The sequence below is a fragment of the Doryrhamphus excisus genome, chromosome 18, assembly GCF_030265055.1.
Source record: "Doryrhamphus excisus isolate RoL2022-K1 chromosome 18, RoL_Dexc_1.0, whole genome shotgun sequence".
In the NCBI taxonomy this organism is placed as follows: Eukaryota; Metazoa; Chordata; class Actinopteri; order Syngnathiformes; family Syngnathidae; genus Doryrhamphus; species Doryrhamphus excisus.
The window spans coordinates 2,728,521-2,750,812 of NC_080483.1; the positions used below are offsets into that span (position 1 = coordinate 2,728,521).

A 22,292-nucleotide genomic window follows, 5' to 3' on the forward strand; every position below is an offset into this window, starting at 1 on the left:
GCAGGGGTCTCAAACTCTATTTACTTGGGGGCCACTGGAGCTCGGGTCTGGGTGAGACTGGACCAAAAAACAAAAAAACAAAAACGCATTTATTAAAAACAAAAAATAAAAACTTTGCTTTGGTTTCAATTTTCTACAATAAAAGCTCTGATAAAAAATTCCACTGTTCTCAAATACCTTACTTTTTATTTTTCTACACAAAATAAGATGAAAAATAAATAAACAAATCAAGAATAAAGAAAATCAATCAATCAGTAATAAATACATGTAATATATATATATATATAATATTATAATATAATAATAAAAGGGCAAATAATAAAAACTTAAGAAACCACATATAGTTGGTGGGTAGACAAATGATTTTTTTCAGATTAAAATGAACAAAGCATTATTAGAGCCCTGTAGACATGACAAAACACGACTATAGTCACATTTATACTCTTTTTATTTACAACATATTGCGCAACTGCAGGGTCTTGAGACACATGCTAACTCGCAAACTAGAGAGCTAGCGACCGGTAACGGTAGCCTTCAAGTTATTTCCTTTCAACTTAAATAGCCAAAAACTTACCACTTCCACACGGATAGGGAGGATAACTATTAACAGTTATTTAACCTTTAACATGAACATGAATCAAACGTAATAATTTTTTCTGGGTACATGATACCATACAGCATCCATATCAAACTTGCGGGGGCCTCAAACTAGTGTCCTGCGGGCCATATTTGGCCCACAGGCCACGTGTTGGAGACCCCTGGTCTTGAGACACATGCTTACTCGCAAAGTAGAGAGCTAGCGACCTAAACGGTAGCCTTCAAGTTATTTTCTTTCAACTTAAATAGCCAAAAACATACCACTTCCACACGGATAGGGAGGATAACTATTAACAGTTATTTAACCTTTAACATGAACATGAATCAAACGTAATAATTTTTTCTGGGTACATGATACCATACAGCATCCATATCAAACTTTAAACTTTCATATCAAGGCTGGGGATGTGGCCCGCGGGCCGCATGTTTGAGACCCCTGATTAAGCGAAATAAATGCTAGCCGTCATAAATGTTACATTTGAGTGACCGCTTTATCTCTGCTTTCTCCCAGCCGGCGTACGTGCTCCAAATCTTCCCCCCATGTGAATTTTCCGAGAGCCACTTATCTCAGCTGGCCCCCGACCTTCTCAACAGGATCTCCAGTATATCTCCTCACCTCATGATCGTCATCACGTCTGTGTAATCTTCACTGTGGAGGAGGAGGGACTCTCTCTTGGATGGATGTTCTCACCCATGAGCCTCAGGAAACCAGAGGAATATATCACTTCCCCTCCTTCTTTTCCTCCCTTTTTTTGTCATTTCTATCTGGTGTTTTTTTTGTCCTTCTCAAAAGAACTCTGGGATGGACCAAACCAGAATCAATCTTTTTTTTTTTTTTGGACCATTTCTGCTGTTTCTATTTATTGGAGTTTTCTCTCAAGATAAAAAAAAAAACATCAGGATTCTTGATGAGGAAGAACGAGTCGACTGCCCGAATGGTCTTTTATTTTTATTTTTTGTTTCCACGAGGAGGATGGAAAGAAAAGACAATTTCATCATGTAATTTTAAAAAAATGTACAGACCGAGGAGGAATAAACAAAGACCCTGCACAGAGGACCACATTTTTATTCCACCATCTTGCTTAGTTTTGTTTTCCACACTACTGAAACAGTTTACACATCTGGCTCCTTCATTTTCATCGATCATGCTACAGTTTGCTTTGGGACGTTTTTTTTTTTGGAATACAGGACTATGTAAATATTTTAAATATTTAAACTTTGATAACAGAACTCGGAAAAACCTGGCAGAGACTTGAAGTCTGGGATTATACCAGAGCAGTGTGGATACAGATGGCTATTCTTCAGTTCTTGTTTTTTTTTGTTTTTGTTATTGGGTGTAAATAGTTGTAACACAAGAAGGTTAGCAAACTCTGCTCTGGAGTCTGCTGATGGCACTTCATATTTTGTAACTCAAATAAAAAAAAAAAAATCTACAGCATACTTAGCAATAATCTTTATTGAATCTTGAATTTACTGCTAACAAAATACACACACTTGCCCATTTGTAGCTTTTAGCTAGACGTACAAACCAAGTCATGTGATTACATGAAACATTTCAGGTGTGCTAGTGTTTCAAATCCACGCCGGGACCAAACAACGCCGCACGCTGCTCCTCGTACTGAGAAATGTTCCTCTTCATGATCTCCTTACACGGACCCAGCAGCCGCTCAAACGCCTGGATGTCAATCACTGAAACACAAGTCGTAGCACATCGATGGCGTCATGCGTTTTCATTCACCGTAAATAGAATACTGTCGAATAGAGGATCTTTGACTAGTGTTTTTGCTGCACTTCCTTAAAAACTGAACGCTCCTGTAGTGTAGATCAGGGGTCTCAAACTCAATTTACTTGGGGGCCACTGGAGCTAGGGTCTGGGTGAGACTGGGCCGCATCAGGTTTTCAAAAAAAAAAAAAAAATGCATTTATTAAAAACAGAAAAATGAATAAACTTTGCTTTGGTTCCGATTTTCTACAAGAAAAGCTCTGATAAAACATTCCACTGTTCTCAAATATCTTACTTTTTATTTTTCTACACAAAATAAGATGAAAAATAAATCAAGAATAAAGAAAATCAATCAGTAATAAATAAATATAATAATAATAAAACGGCAAATAATAAAAACTTAAGAAACCACATATAGTTGGTGGGTAGACAAATGATTTTTTTCAGATTAAAATGAACAAAGCATTATTAGAGCCCTGTAGACATGACAAAACACGACTATAGTCACATTTATACTCTTTTTATTTACAACATATTGCGCAACTGCAGGGTCTTGAGACACATGCTAACTCGCAAACTAGAGAGCTAGCGACCTAAACTGTAGCCTTCAAGTTATTTCCTTTCAACTTAAATAGCCAAAAACTTACCACTTCCACACGGATAGGGAGGATAACTATTAACAGTTATTTAACCTTTAACATGAACATGAATCAAACGTAATAATTTTTTCTGGGTACATGATACCATACAGCATCCATATCAAACTTGCGCGGGCCGCACTAACATTAAACTTTCATATCAAGGCGGGGACCTCAAACTAGTGTCCTGCGGGTCACATTTGGCCCGCTGGCCGCATGTTTGAGACCCCTGGTGTAGAGGATCTTAGCATTTTTACAGTAGCTCCTTAAAACAACAGTATTCCTGTTTATATATAGAGGATCTTTTTACAGGAGCTCATTAAGACAACTGCACTCCTGTGGTCTATAGAGGATCTTTGACTAGCATTTTTTTTACTTTATTTTTACTGTAGCACTCCTGTCGTTTCGAGGATTTTTGACTTGTTCTTACTGTAGGTCAGGGGTCTCAAACACACGGACCGCGGACCAAATGTGGCCCGCAGGACACTAGTTTGAGGCCCCCGCCTTTATGAAAGTTTAATGTTAGTGCGGCCCTCGCAAGTTTGATATGGATGCTGTATGGTATCATGTACCCAGAAAAAATTATTACGTTTGATTAATGTTCATGTTAAAGGTTAAATAACTTACGTTATTCTCCCGATCTGTGTGGAAGTGGTAAGTTTTTGGCTATTTAAGTTGAAAGGAAATAACTTGAAGGCTACCGTTTAGGTCGCTAGCTCTCTAGTTTGCGAGTTAGCATGTGTCTCAAGACCCTGCAGTTGCGCAATATGTTGTAAATAAAAAGAGTATAAATGTGACTATAGTCGTGTTTTGTCATGTCTACAGGGCTCTAATAATGCTTTGTTCATTTTAATCTGAAAAAAATCATTTGTCTACCCACCAACTATATGTGGTTTCTTAAGTTTTTATTATTTGCTGTTTTATTATTATTATTATATTTATTTATTTATTACTGATTGATTGATTTTCTTTATTCTTGATTTGTTTATTTATTTTTCATCTTATTTTGTGTAGAAAAATAAAAATTAAGATATTTGAGAACAGTGGAATGTTTTATCAGAGCTTTTCTTGTAGAAAATCGGAACCAAAGCAAAGTTTATTCATTTTTCTGTTTTTAATAAATGCGTTTTTTTTTTTTTGGAAAACCTGATGCGGCCCAGTCTCACCCAGACCCTAGCTCCAGTGGCCCCCAGGTAAATTGAGTTTGAGACCCCTGTCTTAGATGATCTTTCATTTGTGTCAGGTGCTTCTGCTGTCATTTTTAAGTTATTTGAAACAATACAGTTAATGTCATATGTCAGTCATTCACATGACTTTTTTTTGGTTGAGTGCATTTGAATGTATCACCTAAACATTTGGTTGCTCCAACAGCGTAGACAGAAGCTGCACGAGGTTTGTTGGTGACCAGAGCCAACTCCCCAAAATATTGTCCTCGAGAACAACGAGCCACCTCCACCTCCGCTTGGTCCTGCTGGCCCACCTTCGTCTGGACACACACACATACACACACACACACACACACACACAATTAGGCATGACAACACACACGGATGCAAAACGTGAAAGGAGATTTACTTTGCTTTTGATGGTGATCCTCACTTCCCCCGACTCCACGATGAAGAAACACTCGGCCATGTCTCCCTGCCGACAAGGACGTGACACGCGGCGTCCGTTTCAAGTTTCAAATTTAAAGACACGATCTTACCTGCGCTATGATGCGCTCGCCATCTTTAAAGCTTCGTGCTCCCAACACGTCCACGATCTTCATTCTCTCTGACAGCTGGGGGGACAAATGCGAGTTCGGTAAGAAGAAGTAACGTTGAAAAGTTTAGGGGAGGGGGACCAGAGACCTCCGTAGCAGCACACTGCGTGCTCGGAGCGTGTACCCGAATACAGTGCACCTTGCTGGGCTACACCAAGTGGCTGCTCACGTTTTGTACTCTGGTTCTCATGAACTCTGGGGTCATTTTTCAGCAATAAAGTCAAAATATTGAAAGAAAAAAAAATATTAACAAAAAGAAGTGGTCATTTTATGAGAAAAAATATATAAAAATATTTGATCATGATTAATCACATTTTTATCCATAGTTAACTCAATTAATTGCAGATAGAAATAAGTTTTTATCTACAATAAGTAGGGGAAATCTCGATGTACAACTACAACGATAAAATTTCATGTAAAAGGATGTCAATTTGGGAAGTATGGACCATTATTTAAAACAATACAGTCAGCAAGCATATTTTTGTATTACTATTTTTCTTTATTATTAGCATATTAGCTCTCAAAACCTGCCCACAAATGTTCAAAAAAATGTGAGCGTGTGAGACCTCTCACACTGACACAAATACTGGTTTTAAATTCTAAATATTTGTGAGTAAAAAGCCTATTTAGGATCATTCAGAAATTATTATTATTAAAAAATTCAATGCACATTTCCTTCATGAAATGTACAAATGAAAATACCTACAACATAGGTCAATAGTTATAAAACATTTCATCCATATTGCAAACATAATGTCATTTAATTTCTCTTTTAAAACAAATTGAAGGTTTTGAACGTTAAATACGATTTGCGATTTGTCCCACTTTTTCGACGGTCATCGAACGCACCTGCGTACCGTTCTCCGATGCAAAGAGGGCTGAATTTGTGGCCGTATTCTGTATTTGGATGTATTTTACCTCTTTTTCTTTCACCTCATACTTGCTCCCGAATGCTGATACTATGTGGGAACCCATAAAGGTAAGATTTGATGACTTTGAGTGCTAATGTGCATCATTGTGGTAGTTCCATGCTAAACGGCTAATGCTAGCAAAACACGGTCATCACATTGAACACAATACAATAAACAATAGCACACAATAGCAACTGAAAGTCCAATTTAGCTGGCAGTTCAATGCCGAAATCATCAGAGAAATGTAAAAATGTGAAAAGCACTGGTTAGTTGGGCCACTTTTATGCCAAGGTAGCACTTTATATGACAATAAAAACAATACCTGCACTGCTTCAGTCTCTGGCAGGCCATGGAATCCGTGATAAGTGAAACACAGCCACAGTAGCTACAAATAACTTTAGTCTTGCTACAAGAAGCTAACTTTACCAATCGAAAATACTCTTTTCTTTCTCTATTTCCTATCAATATTTGTTCCAGCTTGTGGCTACAGAGTTACCGTGCTTCAATCAAATGGGGGCCGAGGCGCCATTACCGCGTCATTAATACATTAACTTTGACAGCCCTCGTTGAAACATTGAAAGGATAATGTTTTAAGTTTTTTATTTTTGGAAAACAAGGTAGCGGAAAACAATGTTATTAGAATAAAGTCAAAATATTACGGGAAATTTAAGCTAAATATTTGTCAGAGACCTCCATGGTGTCACAGCGGCTGGTGGAGCGTGTGCCCGAAAAAAGTGCACCTTGCTGGGCTACAGCAGGTGGCTCCCTCCCCTCTATACTCTGGTTCTCCTGTAGTGATGTGGTCTTAGTTTGATATTTGATGAGGGTACAGTTGGTCAAAAAGAAAAAGATACAGTATATAGAGCGGGGGTCTCAAACACGCGGCCCGCGGGCCAAATGTGGCCCGCAGGATATGAAAGTTTAATGTTAGTGCGGCCCGCGCAAGTTTGATATGGATGCTGTATGGTATCATGTACCCAGAAAAAATGATTACGTTTGATTCATGTTCATGTTAAAGGTTAAATAACTGTTAATAGTTATCCTCCCTATCCGTGTGGAAGTGGTAAGTTTTTGGCTATTTAAGTTGAAAGGAAATAACTTGAAGGCTACCGTTTAGGTCGCTAGCTCTCTAGTTTGCGAGTTAGCATGTGTCTCAAGACCCTGCAGTTGCGCAATATGTTGTAAATAAAAAGAGTATAAATGTGACTATAGTCGTGTTTTGTCATGTCTACAGGGCTCTAATAATGCTTTGTTCATTTTAATCTGAAAAAAATCATTTGTCTACCCACCAACTATATGTGGTTTCTTAAGTTTTTATTATTATTATTATTATATTTATTTATTTATTACTGATTGATTGATTATTTTTCATTCTTGATTTGTTTATTTATTTTTCATCTTATTTTGTGTAGAAAAATAAAAAGTAAGATATTTGAGAACAGTGGAATGTTTATTATTTTTGTATTTATTTTATTTATTTTTTAATTATTTGTTTATTTATTATTATGTTTATTATTATGTTTATTGTGCAAAGTTTATTCATTTTTATGTTTTTAATAAATGCGTTTTGTTTTGTTTTTTGGAAAACCTGATGCGGCCCAGCCTCGCCCAGACCCTAGCTCCAGTGGCCCCCAGGTAAAATGAGTTTGAGACCCCTGATATAGAGTATATCTGAAACCTCCAGAGACTTGAGAAGAGGAACACATTCCACGAAGGCCTCGTACATCCTCCTCTTCTTGGCATTGTTCTTCACAATCAGCCTGTGGAAGGTGGCTCTGTCCTGAAAGAGCAGACAGGAAGTGGCGTTCACGTCTCAGTTCAGGGCACCCGTCCATACCGTGCGTGCGTGTCGGTCCCCCACCAGGCCCCACAGGGCGCCCGCCTCCGTTGCCACGATGGTGGCGGCTCGCGGCGTGTTGTACATGAGAGCCAGCTCGCCAAAACTGCCCTTGTGGTCGTACTTTCCCACGCGTACGCTCACTCCTTCCTTCTCCACCAATATATCGTAAACGCCTCTGTCCAGGAAGCACACACATTTTAGTTCTTTTTTTTTTGGTATTTGATCAATAAATCGAACACTCACTTCTCTATGACGTAGAAATTGTCTCCATCATCTCCTTGGTCGATGATGTGCTCCTGAGCTTTGACCTGCACCTCAAACATGGCGTCCAAAACCTCCGAAAACTGCTCCTGCAAGACGCAACATTAGCAACTAAATTATTATTCTTATCATCGCTACATTTTGAAGCCAAAATAACATATTCTTTAATATGGAAGTGACAGCATTTTAATCTTAATAAACCATTTGGAGGAAACACCTTCCTTGTAGTATTAGAACAGGGGTCTCAAACTCAATTTACCTGGGGGCCACTGGAGCTAGGGTCTGGGCAAGGCTGGGCCACATCAGGTTTTCAAAAAAAAAAAAAACGCATTTATTAAAAACAGAAAAATATACAAACTTTTTCAGTGCTTTGGTTCCGATTTTCTACAATAAAAGTTCTGATAAAACATTCCACTGTTCTCAAATATCTTATTTTTTATTTTTCTGCACAAAATAAGATGAAAAATAAATAAACAAATCAATAATAAATCAGTAATAAATAAATATAATAATAATAATAAAACGGAAAATAATAAAAACTTAAGAAACCACATATAGATGGTGGGTAGACAAATGATTTTTTTCATATTAAAATGAACAAAGCATTATTAGAGCCCTGTAGACATGACAAAACACGACTATAGTCACATTTATACTCTTTTTATTTACAACATATTGCGCAACTGCAGGGTCTTGAGACACATGCTAACTCGCAAACTAGAGAGCTAGCGACCTAAACGGTAGCCTTCAAGTTATTTCCTTTCAACTTAAATAGCCAAAAACTTACCACTTCCACACGGATAGGGAGGATAACTATTAACAGTTATTTAACCTTTAACATGAACATGAATCAAACGTAATAATTTTTTCTGGGTACATGATACCATACAGCATCCATATCAAACTTGCGCGGGCCGCACTAACATTAAACTTTCATATCAAGGCGGGGGCCTCAAACTAGTGTCCTGCGGGCCACATTTGGCCCGCGGGCCGCGTGTTTGAGACCCATATATTAGAACATCTACGTCCAGGATATATGTGGAATGTTGAATGGGCACGTCGGAATGCTAAAAGTCACGACCCAACCCTAATAAACATTAGTAGAACATAGGACAAATTGTCCATAGGTATGAATGTGAGTGTGAATGGTTGTTTGTCTATATGTGCCCTGTGATTGGCTGGCCACCAGTCCAGGGTGTACCCCGCCTCTCGCCAGAAGACAGCTGGGATAGGCTCCAGCACCCCGCGACCCTCGTGAGGAAAAGCGGTAGAAAATGAATGAATGAATGAATCCTCACATGGGTGCTGGAGCCTATCCCAGCTGTCTTTGGGCTATTGGACTGGTGGCCAGCCAATCACAGGGCACATATAGACAAACAACCATTCACACTCACATTCATACCTATGGACAATTTGGAGTCGCTAATTAACCTAGCATGATTTTGGAATGTGGGAGGAAACCGGAGTACCCGGAGAAAACCCACACAGAGATGGCCCAGGGTGGACTTGACTCGGGTCTCCTACCTGTGCACTAACCACTTGACCACTGTGCAGGTTGTGTTTAGTCTTAGATTATTCACCAACAATTTCTAACAATTAGAAAGTACGATGTTCAAAATGCACGAATTGTTAACATTACGCCAGTCAGGACCAGACACCAACCCCCCCCCCCCGCTTAAAGTTTCTAAACGGATTTGCAACAATATAAAAAGGTCCATTTTGACTGCAAAAACAGCAGATAATTCTCCTGCCTGAGGCTGGTATGGGTGATGACTTTAAGGAGTAGTGGAGTACCTAAGGTCATGACCTTTGGGGAGTGACTGAAAGGACAAGATGGCGGGTACAAGCGGCACCTCTGCAGGGTGGCTGGGCTCTCCCTGGGGGGGAAGGTGAGAAGCACTGAAGGTCATTCGGGAGAAACTCGGATTAGAACCGCTGCCAGATGAGGTGGCTCGGGCATCTGGTCAGGATGTCACCTGGACGCCTCCATGAGGAGGTGTTCAGGACCGGTAGGAGGCCTCGGGGAAGACCCAGGACACATTGGGGAGACTATGTCTGGGGAGGAGCTGGATGAAGCCATAGGACCATAGACCTGCCCTAGGAGCCGGTATGAGCGGTTGTGACCTCAGCTTAGATCAGGGGTCTCAAACACGCGGCCCGCGGGCCAAATGTGACCCGCAGTACACTAGTTTGAGACCCCCGCCTTGATATGAAAGTTTAATGCTAGTGCGGCCCGCGCAAGTTTGATATGGATGCTGTATGGTATCATGTACCCAGAAAAAATTATTATGTTTGATTCATGTTCATGTTAAAGGTTAAATAACTGTTAATAGTTATCCTCCCTATCCGTGTGGAAGTGGTAAGTTTTTGGCTATTTAAGTTGAAAGGAAATAACTTGAAGGCTACCGTTTAGGTCGCTAGCTCTCTAGTTTGTGAGTTAGCATGTGTCTCAAGACCCTGCAGTTGCGCAATATGTTGTAAATAAAAAGAGTATAAATGTGACTATAGTCGTGTTTTGTCATGTCTACAGGGCTCTAATAATGCTTTGTTCATTTTAATATGAAAAAAATCATTTGTCTACCCACCAACTATATGTGGTTTCTTAAGTTTTTATTATTATTATTATATTTATTTATTACTGATTGATTGATTTTCTTTATTCTTGATTTGTTTATTTATTTTTCATCTTATTTTGTGTAGAAAAATAAAAAGTAAGATATTTGAGAACAGTGGAATGTTTTATCAGAGCTTCCCAGAGCAGTCTCACCCTGACCGGAGCTCCAGTGGCCCCCAAGTAAATTGAGTTTGAGACCCCTGGCTTAGATGATGCAGGTGTACCTAAAGTTGTGTCCTGCATGTTTCTATCCTCACACACCTGCTCCAGCGTTTTAAAGAGTAAAATGTCCCTGCACGCGTCCTGAAGCCGGCGACGCTGCTCATCCGTTTTGGGATGCACGACCCGAGGCTCGGCGTCGTCGTCCTGATCCTCGTCGGGGTCGTAGGCCTCTGCACAAACTGCACGGCACGGGAGTGTTACGGCGGGGTGAAATATTGATTATTGAATATTGATTGTGGCACACCTGAAACTCTGCGGTTATATTTGCCAGCGGTGGACTCTGCAAAGAGACATTTGGTGATAATTACCCCCGTGTAAAGTTCAGGGTGATAAGACTGGATAATAATACGGTACTCACTAACAGGCTCCTCCCATTTTTTGTCTTCTTTGTCCTCAGCGGCGCTCTCATCGGTAGCAAAGGTGACCCCTTTGCCGCCACGCTTCTTGTCGCCTCGCTTCTGCTTCTCCAGGACCTGCGTGAAATGCTGCACGGCGAATTCCGCCAAGTTTGATGGCCTGTGGCGAAGCACCTCCACCGTGTATCGGTGCAGGAGCTCCTTCAAGCCGGGCGGGATCTCGGCGGTGCTCATCTTTGGTTTAAACGCTACGGTTCTTTGCCGGTTTTATCAGCATCTGATGCATGCGAGCACACTTGACAGTGGCTTTATTGACGGCTTTATCGAGCACATCCTGTTGGAAAGTATCGACCCCACGCTTCCCCCCCATCACACCCTACCCACGCCTCCCAGGCAGAGAAATCACACTGAAAAAAAAAAACTCTTTTCACACTTTATACACCGCCATTGAACGGCTACACACCTTTAGAAATTCTTATTACATATTTAGTTTCTACACTAACATTCATATAGTTGTCAATCAATCAATGTGTGTGTTGTATTGCTCACACACACACATAAAAAAAATAATAAATGTACCTTGTCCCTGATATGTTCACCTGCCCAAAGAAGGCGGAGAGATAAGGCACCAAATGTTCAACTCCTGCACCGCTTCTTAGAAAAACACCGCAGAGGAAAATACCACAAGGCAAAAGGAGTGAGAATATTCCATTTTTTTCTTTTTCCTCCTCAAACAGTGGCCACACACTCAACTGCAGTCAATTATTATTATTATTATTATTATACAGTAAACCTCGGATATATCGGAAATTCGCTCACAACGGACAGATAAAAAAGAACCGATTTTTCTGTAATGCATTTCCAATAAAAATTCATTGCATATATCGGATTTTTTATAACGGATTTCGCCTATTTCGGACAAAATCTCCAGTCCCGTTCCAATGCATTTCCATGAAATTTCCCTCGCATATATCGGATGGCCGCATCGTGGCGCTCCGATTCGCCGAATCGTGACAGGCCGCTATACGACGTCATTTGCAGCGTTTGCAGCGTTGCCTGCGCGTCCAGGTACATTGGAAACATAGTCAAGGAAGTGCCTTTTTATAACGGATAAAATCCCATTTACGCATATACCGGATATAAATCCCATATATGCGTAAAACGGACATTTTCCGGTATACGCATATAACGGATTTCGCTTATATCGGACAAAACCAGTGGGAACAATTGAATCCGATATATCCGAGGTTTACTGTACTATTATTATATTATTAAAATAATATTATTATTATTACTGAATTACCAAACGACACAGGGTTTTCTTTAGGGTTTTCATTCCACCTGAATGTTCTGAACTCCTGTTTAAATGCCTCCATAGCGTGACTTTAACTGAATATCCCAAAGACGGCAAACTAGCTGAAACTGAAGCCATGTTCCCCCATCCCAGTGTTAAAATGAATCCTCTCCAGCGGAGTTAAAAGAAACATAAAAAGACGTTTATCGGGTGTCGGGTGCGATGACGAGCCTGACAAAGTAACCAATGCTGACTTGGTTTTCATTATTATAACACATATTCATCAATAAAGTGATATATTAGATGCACAATGACGTGGACGTTATCTTTAAAATGAGAAAACACCCATAAAAGTAGCTAGTTTTTCCATTCTAGCCCACATTTGTTTGGTTTTTTTTCAATGTTTCACCCCCCCCCCCCAAAAAATAACAAAAACCTGCATTTTTGTGCGTGCGGAGGACAAAGCATGCAGAATTGTAGGCTTTTTTTTTTTTTTTAAATATCTGCATTGGTGTGGATGTAGTTGTACTAACATATTGTGTGTGTGTGTGTGTGTGTCTAGTATGGAGTAATTGTGTAATTGTTTTTCTTTTTAATTGTTTTTAATTCTGTAAAGCACTTCCTGTTGCATGTCTTTGCAGGAAAAGTGCTCTACAAATAAAGTTGATTTGATTTGAACAACAGCGCGGGCGGCATGGCGGTCTAGTGGTTAGCGCGCAGACCTCACAGCAAGGAGACAAGGGTTCAATTCCACCCTTAACCATCTCTAAATATAAAATAAAAAATACAATAAAATAAAACAAAAATAAAATATAAAATAAAACATAAAATAAAACAAAATAAAATAGGGCGGCATGGCGGGCAAGTGGTTAGCGCGCAGACCTCACAGCTAGGAGACCAGGGTTCAATTCCACCCTCGACATCTCTAAATATAAAATAAAAAAAAATAAAATAAAAATAAAACAAAATAAAATAAAATAGGGCGGCATGGCGGGCAAGTGGTTAGCGCGCAGACCTCACAGCTAGGAGACCAGGGTTCAATTCCACCCTTGACCATCTCTGTGTGGAGTTTGCATGTTCTCCCCGTGCATGCGTGGGTTTTCTCCGGGTACTCCGGTTTCCTCCCACATTCCAAAAAAAAAAACATGCTAGGTTAATTAGCGACTCCAAATTGTCCATAGGTATGAATGTGAGTGTGAATGGTTGTTTGTCTATATGTGCACTGTGATTGGGTGTACCTTGTGAGAATAAGCGGTAGAGAATGAATGAATGAATGATTCGGTTGAGCTGGTTTCGTAATTATACCTTTTGAGTGTTAAGTTGGTGTGTGATGAGTTTAGTGTTTTTTGTAAGAACACCAACACATTCCAAAAATATGCTAGGTTAATTAGCGACTCCAAATTGTCCATAGGTATGAATGTGAGTGTGAATGGTTGTTTGTCTATATGTGCCCTGTGATTGGGAAAGACAGCTGGGATAGGCTCCAGCACCCCCGCGACCTTCCTTCGTGAGGAAAAAGCGGTTGAAAATGAATGAATGAACAACAGCGCCTCTGCTGGCTGCAGCTAAGCGGTGCGCCCCAATTCCCAGGATTCATCAGTTCCTACAGTCAAGCCTTAAAAAGTATGTTGTTTTTTTAGATACGATGCAAAGAAAAAAATTTGGATAGCAAGATGGACGGAGCTGTTCATGTCAGGGTGTGAACTCGAAATAAGAAAACGAAACGGCGCCTGTTTGGCATCCCGGCGATTGACTGCGGCCACTGTTTGAGAGAACTGCGTACATGCGAGTGATCATCTTTCCTCCAAAAGACACAATCATATGTTGACAAGATACGGTTTTCGGTGTGCCCTCATTGATAATGCACCGTCGTGAAGCTTTCATCACAGGTTGGGGGCCAGCCAGTTGAGGAATTTCATAGCTAGTTCGAATCCCAAGAAGCAAGCCTGACGGACAAACGGATAAAAAGATCGAGTCAAAGGAGTCAAAAGAACAGAAAGTGTAAACGACACAAAATGGCGCTCACGGCGTTTGCAGGAAAAGCTCGAAGCATGACGGCGTTGAAGCCTTTGTACAAGGAGCCGATGCCCTCCTCTCTGATCAGCTCACGGAGAACATCTCGGAAACCGTTGGGATACTTTCCTTCAGGAGCTACACCACAGACGCCATTCAGTCTCACCACAGCTGCTCTGATTCGCTAAACAATGCATGACATGCGAGATAGATACCCGTCTGGAAGCGAGACTTGAGCACGTCGGGCGGAATGGCCACGGCCCAGTTGAAGATGCCGGCCATCCCTCCGGCAAAGAGCACGCTGGGAATGCTGAGCTCGTTGTGGCTGCGAGAGAGCGAGAAGCTTCTTCAGCACAGCTTCTTCTATCCACAACAGGTGACCTTCGGGTTCCTCACCTTTTCCCTGCTGGCGTCAGGAGGTTCTTCAACCACTCGTATGACATGAAGTACATCCCGCTCGCTGGAACATCTGCGTCACACACACACACGGCTATGATCATCTAGCAAAGACAGGATTTTTAATAGTGACGTTCTTTATTATTTATTTGAAATTTATACATTTACAAATATATTATATTTATAGTTTTACTAATTAATTTAAATGCATTTATTTAAGTTATTTATTCAATTTTTTAAAAAATTATTTATTATGTATTTAACTGGCACTCTCTTTAATCTTTTATTTTTAAAATGTATTTTGTATTTTTTAATATATATTATAAAATATATTATTTATTTTGTATAGATAAATTTTTATTCATTATGATTTATTATTTGAATACATTTATTTATTGTGTATGATGTAGTTATTTCAAAGCATTTATTTGTTTTTTAATTCATTTCGTATAATTTCTTTAATTTCATTATGATTTATTAAAATGCCTTTATTTATTGTTCACTTAACCGGCTATGATCTATATTTTTAATAATGGCACTCTTTAATCTTTTATTTTTAATGTATTTATATTATTTATTTTGTATAGATAAATTTGTATTCATTATCATTTATTATTTGAATACATTTATTTATTTTGTATGATGTAGTTATTTCAAAGCATTTATTTATTTTTTAATTCATTTCTTATAATTTATTTGATTTCATTATGATTTATTAAACTGCCTTTATTTATTGTTTACTTAACCGATTATGATCCATATTTTTAATAATGGCACTCTTTAATCTTTTATTTTAAAAATGTATTTATATTATTTATTTTGTATAGATACATTTTTATTCATTGTGATTTATTATTTGAATACATTTATTTATTTTGTATGATGTAGTTATTTCAAAGCATTTATTTATTTTTAAATTCATTTTGTATAATTTATTTGATTTCATTATGATTTATTAAACTGCCTTTATTTATTGTTACTTAACCGATTATGATCCATATTTTTAATAATGGCACTCTTTAATCTTTTATTTTTAAAATGTATTTATATTATTTATTTTGTATAGATACATTTTCATTCATTGTGATTTATTATTTGAATACATTTATTTATTTTGTATGATGTAGTTATTTCAAAGCATTTATTTATTTTTAAATTAATTTTGTATAATTTATTTGATTTCATTATGATTGATTCAAATGCCTTCATTTATATTATTTATTGTTTACTTAACCGGCTATGATCTTTGGAGAGGCAGGATTTTCAATACTGGAACTCTCTTTGATATTTTACTTATTTTGTAAAAATACATTTTTATTCATTAGGATTTATTAAATACATTTATTTATATTATTTATGCACTTTTGTCTTTTATTATTTATTTTGTATTAGTTATATGAATGCATTTATTTTTATAGTCATTTTGTATATGTTGTTATTCATTCTAATGTATTTAAATGCATTTATTTATATTGTATTCTTTATTTATTAGCATTAATTTATCATTATTTATATTTATGGCCATTATCTTTGGAAAGGAAATTTTCAATATTGGCACACTTCAATCTTTTATTATTACTATTCTTGATTTTTTAATATTATTTATTTTCAACAAATAAATATTCATGATTTACTTTATATTCATATGATGACATCTATTATGATTTTTTCTTTTTTTTTTTTTTCATGAGGTGAAAAGCGGCACCTCTCATGAGCGTGAGTGCGGTGCCTTTGTAGATTCCTCGAATGCCAGACTCCCTGTAGAGCTGTTTGACGCAGTCCATGGGCCCGGCGTATTTCACCTGCCCGGATGACGCCTGGATCTGCAAGCATAGGCACCGACACACGACATTGACACTCAACACATCGGGAGGAGGTGCGTCAAGATCATCGAACCTGCAGGAGGCATTTGATGCGCTCTCCTGGAGTCATGATGGCCGTGGTGAAGATGCCGGACAACATGCCAGCAGCAAACAGTTGCGGATACCTGCAGGTAGACCAACGCAATCATTACACACTGTTTGCAATTTTTAAAAATGACGTTTTTTTACCCTTTTTATTCTAGGCTTCAAAAATTATACTTTTGACAGCGTACTTCCTGTCATCAGTGTATTGTAATGGCATCTTTAAATGGCTTTACACACTTTACACTAAAAATCTTGTTTGTGTGTGACTGGAAATGTGTTCCCGAGGGGACGTTGGTGGTGAGCGGAGGACAGGAAGTGATGGAAGTTCGGAGTTGACTTAGGCCAAGAATGAGTACAATTTGCTTAAATATGAATTTTTTTACCCTTTTTATTCTAGGCTTCAAAAATAATACTTTTGACAGCGTACTTCCTGTCATCAGTGTATTGTAATGGCATATTTAAATGGCTTTATTACCCACTAGAGAATAGATAATAAGAGTAAATAAGCCATTTGAGATGTAAATAAAAATCCTGTTTGTGTGTGACTGGAAATGTGTTCCCTCGGGGACGTTGGTGGTGAGCGGAGGACAGGAAGTGATGGAGGTTCGGAGTTGATTTTTCGTTATTAGTATAGTTTGTATGATATTCCTTTTCACAGACCCCTAGTGGCCAATGTAGAATACTAAATTCCTTATTTATTTATTTATCCTTATTTTCCGGCCTTGTACAATATTTGTATTTTAGTTCCTTTTGCCATTGTTATGCTTAACTTAGGCCAAGAATGAGTACAATTTGCTTAAATATGTTTTTTTTACCCTTTTTATTCTAGGCTTCAAAAATAATACTTTTGACAGCGTACTTCCTGTCATCAGTGTATTGAAATGGCATCTTTAAATGGCTTTACACCCTTTTAATAATTTGCTTAAATATGATTTTTTTAAATGAATAATAGCAATTATATCATAAATGTGATTATAATGGAAGGCAATGGGACCAAATAGTGTTGAGATTAGGACTAAATTCATAAAATAAAATGCAGGTTCCAACAAGCTCAGTGACCTACGTGAGGATATCATCGGGGCTTTTCTGCTGCAGCTTCTTGCCTAAACCGAATCCAAAGAAACATACGGCAAACATGGGCGTGACTCCGATGATGGGGGCCGCCATGCCTTTGTAGAGCCCCTTCACCCCCTGTAAAACGGGGGAGAGGATGAAGCAGAGTACTGAGTTAATAAGTAGCTCTATTTGAGGATATTGGTAGTAGAAGTAGGCGTGGTACAGTAAACCTCGGATATATCGGATTCAATTGTTCCCACTGGTTTTGTCCGATATAAGCGAAATCCGTTATATGCGTATACCGGAAAATGTCCGTTTTACGCATATATGGGATTTATATCCGGTATATGCGTAAATGGGATTTTATCCGTTATAAAAAGGCACTTCCTTGACTATGTTTCCAATGTACCTGGACGCGCAGGCAACGCTGCAAACGCTGCAAATGACGTCGTATAGCGGCCTGTCACGATTCGGCGAATCGGAGCGCCACGATGCGGCCATCCGATATATGCGAGGGAAATTTCATGGAAATGCATTGGAACGGGACTGGAGATTTTGTCCGAAATAGGCGAAATCCGTTATAAAAAATCCGATATATGCAATGAATTTTTATTGGAAATGCATTACAGAAAAATCGGTTCTTTTTTATCTGTCCGTTGTGAGCGAATTTCCGATATATCCGAGTCCGATATATCCGAGGTTTACTGTATTATTATTGAATATTTTTGTAATTAGATCATAGAAAACCTGTTTAAAGTATGATTTTTGGTATTATTAGAGCCTTCTAGACATTCATTCATTCATTTTTACCGCTTATCCTCACGAGGAGGTGCTGGAGCCTATCCCAGCTGTTTTCCGCCGAGAGGCGGCGTACACACTGGACTGGTGGCCAGCCAATCACAGGGCACATATAGACAAACAACCATTCACACTCACATTCATACCTATGGACAATTTGGAGTCGCTAATTATCCTAGCATGTTTTTGGAATGTGGGAGGAAACCGGCGAAAACCCACGCATGCACGGGGAGAACATGCAAACGGAATTGAACTCGGGTTTCCTAGCTGTGAGACCTAACCACTCGAGCGCCGTGCAGCCCTTTTGTAGTGGTTATCATGACAAATAATAGTTGGATGCAATATTAAGTAGAGCGGCGGCACAGCGGTCGAGTGGTTAGCACGCAGACCTCACAGTTAGGAGACCAGGGTTCAATTCCAAACCAATCGGATTTATATCCGGTATATGCGTAAATGGGATTTTATCCGTTATAAAAAGGCACTTCCTTGACTATGTTTCCAATGTACCTGGACGCGCAGGCAACGCTGCAAACGCTGCAAATGACGTCGTATAGCGGCCTGTCACGATTCGGCGAATCGGAGCGCCACGATGCGGCCATCCGATATATGCGAGGGAAATTTCATGGAAATGCATTGGAACGGGACTGGAGATTTTGTCCGAAATAGGCGAAATCCGTTATAAAAAATCCGATATATGCAATGAATTTTTATTGGAAATGCATTACAGAAAAATTGGTTCTTTTTTATCTGTCCGTTGTGAGCGAATTTCCGATATATCCGAGTCCGATATATCCGAGCTTTACTGTAGTACCAGGAGGAGGGCCAATACTTACCTCTTTGGCTAAAGTCTTTTTGAAACAATCAATGGTTCCTGCATACATGAGGCTTTCTCCAGGTTTGGGCTTTGGTTGAGTCTGTAAACGCACCTGAAGGGAGACATTTGCATGAAGTTAACATGTATATACATATGTATACTGCATCTGCAAACATAATAAGATAATTGTTTAGCGGTGTTTGACGTTGTGACTGTAATGTACTTGAATGCAGCACAGTTCTACACCATGATGAATAGCAGCGATATAGGGTGATCAATAGGTGTGTATTGAGCGAGGCGGTTCTGCTATCAGCGGTCACGGGATAGAGTAGGTGTGAATGTGGGTCAAAGTGCAGCAGCAACAGGAGGAAGGTTGTTTCCGGAAGGTTGAACTTCCACACAGCATTTTGAGTGCATACCACTGGAAGTACGACAAAATGTGTTGTCAGTACTTTGGTTTCTGTTTTACTTGAATGAGATAAGAAAATACGCGGCACGGTAGTCTAGTGGTTAGCGCACAGGCCTCACAGCTAGGAGACCAGGGTTCAATTCCACCCTCGGCCATCTCTGTGTGGAGTTTGCATGATCTCCCACATGTTCCCACATTCCAAAAACATGCTAGGTTAATTAGCGACTCCAAATTGTCCATAGGTATGAATGTGAGTGTGAATGGTTGTTTGTCTATATGTGCCCTGTGATTGGCTGGCCACCAGTCCAGGGTGTACCCCGCCTCTTGCCCGAAGACAGCTGGGATAGGCTCCAGCACCCCTGCGATCCTCGTGAGGAAAAGCGGTAGAAAATGAATGAATGAATGAAAAGAATATATAGGGCTGCACGGCGGTTGAGTGGTTAGCGCGCAGACCTCACAGCTAGGAGACCCTAGTTCAATCCCACCCTCAAAAACATGCTAGGTTAATTAGCCACTCCAAATTGTCCATAGGTATGAATGTGAGTGTGAATGGTTGTTTGTCTATATGTGCCCTGTGATTGGCTGGCCACCAGTCCAGGGTGTACCCCGCCTCTTGCCCAAAGACAGCTGGGATAGGCTCCAGCACCCCCGCGACCCTCGTGAGGAAATTGCTAGAAAATGCATGAATGAATGAATGAATTAATGACTAATTTCTTCAAATAAATTGTAATGAAGAATTGCAAATGTCATATTCACAAATCCAAAGTGACGTATTTCACTCGAAATTTAAAAAAAATAAACAATTAAATGTGATAAAATAGCGTTTATGTAGCGGAAAAGGAGGGGCTAATTCCATGGGAATTTCCGGTCAGTCTCTACGACAGTCATGGATTTGGGACAGCACAACACTGTCATAATTGTCCCAGTATTTAGACTATACTGAATTAAATATGAGTACTGAAGTGCGTATGGACTAAAAAAAAGACTTTTTAGTGAAATAAAAGCCATTCTGTTAAGCATGTAGCTGCTTTAAAGTCGGAACCACGGTGCTAGTGTTTAATCGCTGCTCTCTTGTTTGTAACCGGACAGCTTTCTAATGTGACCCGGCGTCCACCTTCACACTAAATACTATTAAATGAACAAATTATTTACTTTAATAGTGTCCAGAGGATGACCCGCAAAGACGAGGCAGACGCCGCCGAAACCTCCAGCGAAGAAGTTCTTCAGGGGACTGATTGGCTGCGGCTGTTTGGACATTTTGGACTTTACGCTCTGAGGGAAATCCGACACAAACAACAAGAAACGAGTGAAAAAGGTGAATATAAATACACATGACATGACTTAAAGTATAAGAATGATAGCTCACCTGGTCGGCCGCTGCTATAAGAGAAACTGCTAAGTATGCCCCTGTTTACTGCTGGACCTTTCACCCACTTACTGAGCCGGACACATTTGATTGCAGCACACACACGAGCGAATATGTGTACGTCACGGTTTGTCGTCCGGTTTAAACATTGTTTACTTTATTTTTGTAATCCTTTTCGCAAACACACTTAAACCTACAGATTAATTGTTTAAAAATATATTTTATTTAATGTTAATTTTTTAAATGTAGTGTCGCGTTGTAGTCCAGTCGCATTCCTGCTCTATTTTCATCCACTAACATAGACAAAAGACGTCAATGTCGCCACTATATAGTATATTAGTTCGTGTGCGGATGTATAAACGAGATGAATTAACTTAAATTTCTTTGTAGAAAGGCGCTTTATGAAAGTAAGTACATTAGCTTGTATTCATTTACAGCGCAGCCTTGACACATCCAATATGGCGGCAACGTTGACGTACCGCAGCAGCAGGAAGTCGATCGCTGTCTATGCTAATAACGTTAAGAGCGAGGTGCGTTCAGGAACATCGGTGTAGGTGCACATTGACGCCTCTGTATGAGGTCCTCGTTTAACAATAATAATTATAATAATAATTATAATAATTATTATAATAATTATTATAATAATAATAATTATAACAAGAATAATCATTATAATTATTGTTGGTAATAATTATATTAATAATAATAATAATAATAATAATAATTATTATTATTATTATAGTTTTTGTTCCAGCTAAATATATTTTTGACAATTAAATTCTTGTTTACAATAACTGTACCTTGCACACAGCAATATTTATTACAAATAATCATCAAAGACGAATGTTATTTCAAAGTCATTTGAATACAAAGATCGATCCAGAGTATCGATGCCAAAGGTAGTAGAAATTTTTCTTTTCTTATTTTCAAAAATAAGTGTTTTTTTGTTGTGTTGTTATTATTATATTTGTATATTGTTTTACAAATTCAGGGGATACTTTATTGGACACAGTTTGTTGAATTATATTATTGACTTTATTTTGCATTTGGTACCATAATGGGTACCATAATTTAATTTAAGTGCATTATTTAAAAAAAAGAAAAAAAAAACCTTAAACTGTATTATAGAAAGCAGGAAGTGAACAAATGTAACAGTTACTGATTGTAAAAGTACCAGATGGAGGGGTAGGATTTAATAAGCTTTGCTTCTTCCTACTCCTTTTGGACATGTGGAACTGGGAACTGATTATGGGATGCACTCAATTGGAATCTGATCCATACCAAAATAATAATAATAAAAAATAATAATAAAAAA

The 22,292-nt window shown here is 38.8% G+C and overlaps 3 protein-coding genes across 3 annotated transcripts in view; 1 reads left to right on the forward strand and 2 right to left on the reverse strand.

Moving 5' to 3' along the window:
• Positions 1-1,649, forward strand: part of si:ch1073-335m2.2 (msx2-interacting protein) — a 20,415-nt gene extending 18,766 nt beyond the window's left edge. The window contains exon 15 of the mRNA XM_058055317.1: positions 1,109-1,649. Coding sequence (XP_057911300.1) covers positions 1,109-1,240 — 132 coding nt within the window. The 3' untranslated portion in view covers positions 1,241-1,649. The remainder of the gene's footprint in view (positions 1-1,108) is intronic.
• On the reverse strand, positions 1,360-11,278 carry prkar2ab (protein kinase, cAMP-dependent, regulatory, type II, alpha, B). Its single transcript, XM_058055323.1, has 10 exons — positions 10,927-11,278; positions 10,813-10,848; positions 10,608-10,747; positions 7,715-7,821; positions 7,493-7,646; positions 7,310-7,411; positions 4,664-4,738; positions 4,534-4,599; positions 4,306-4,444; positions 1,360-2,286 (listed from the first exon to the last, which is right to left on the reverse strand). Exons 1-10 carry the CDS (start codon positions 11,156-11,158, stop codon positions 2,162-2,164), a joined length of 1,176 nt encoding a protein of 391 aa, XP_057911306.1. The 5' UTR covers positions 11,159-11,278; the 3' UTR covers positions 1,360-2,161.
• Positions 11,279-11,311: 33 nt separating this feature from the next.
• slc25a20 (solute carrier family 25 member 20) lies at positions 11,312-21,097 on the reverse strand. Its single transcript, XM_058055324.1, has 10 exons — positions 20,978-21,097; positions 20,764-20,883; positions 19,222-19,314; positions 17,598-17,725; positions 16,524-16,614; positions 16,333-16,450; positions 14,628-14,700; positions 14,447-14,556; positions 14,245-14,369; positions 11,312-14,164 (listed from the first exon to the last, which is right to left on the reverse strand). The coding sequence occupies exons 2-10, from the start codon at positions 20,866-20,868 to the stop codon at positions 14,102-14,104; spliced, it is 906 nt and encodes a 301-aa protein (XP_057911307.1). The 5' UTR covers positions 20,869-20,883; positions 20,978-21,097; the 3' UTR covers positions 11,312-14,101.
• Positions 21,098-22,292: the final 1,195 nt, after the last annotated feature.

Bases quoted from the DNA above. Each gene is read 5' to 3' on its own strand.
- prkar2ab (XM_058055323.1), bottom strand. From the start codon at position 11,158: ATGAGCACCGCCGAGATCCCGCCCGGCTTGAAGGAGCTCCTGCACCGA. The intron at 7,822-10,607 runs GTGTGTGAGGAT...TGCGTCTTGCAG, and splicing joins TCTTTAAAACGCTGGAGCAG to GAGCAGTTTTCGGAGGTTTT. The intron at 4,600-4,663 runs GTAAGATCGTGT...CCTTGTCGGCAG, and splicing joins GCGAGCGCATCATAGCGCAG to GGAGACATGGCCGAGTGTTT.
- slc25a20 (XM_058055324.1), bottom strand. From the start codon at position 20,868: ATGTCCAAACAGCCGCAGCCAATCAGTCCCCTGAAGAACTTCTTCGCT. The intron at 19,315-20,763 runs GTAAATAATTTG...GTCTCCCTTCAG, and splicing joins ATCCTCTGGACACTATTAAA to GTGCGTTTACAGACTCAACC. The intron at 14,701-16,332 runs GTGCCGCTTTTC...TGTGTGACGCAG, and splicing joins CGCACTCACGCTCATGAGAG to ATGTTCCAGCGAGCGGGATG.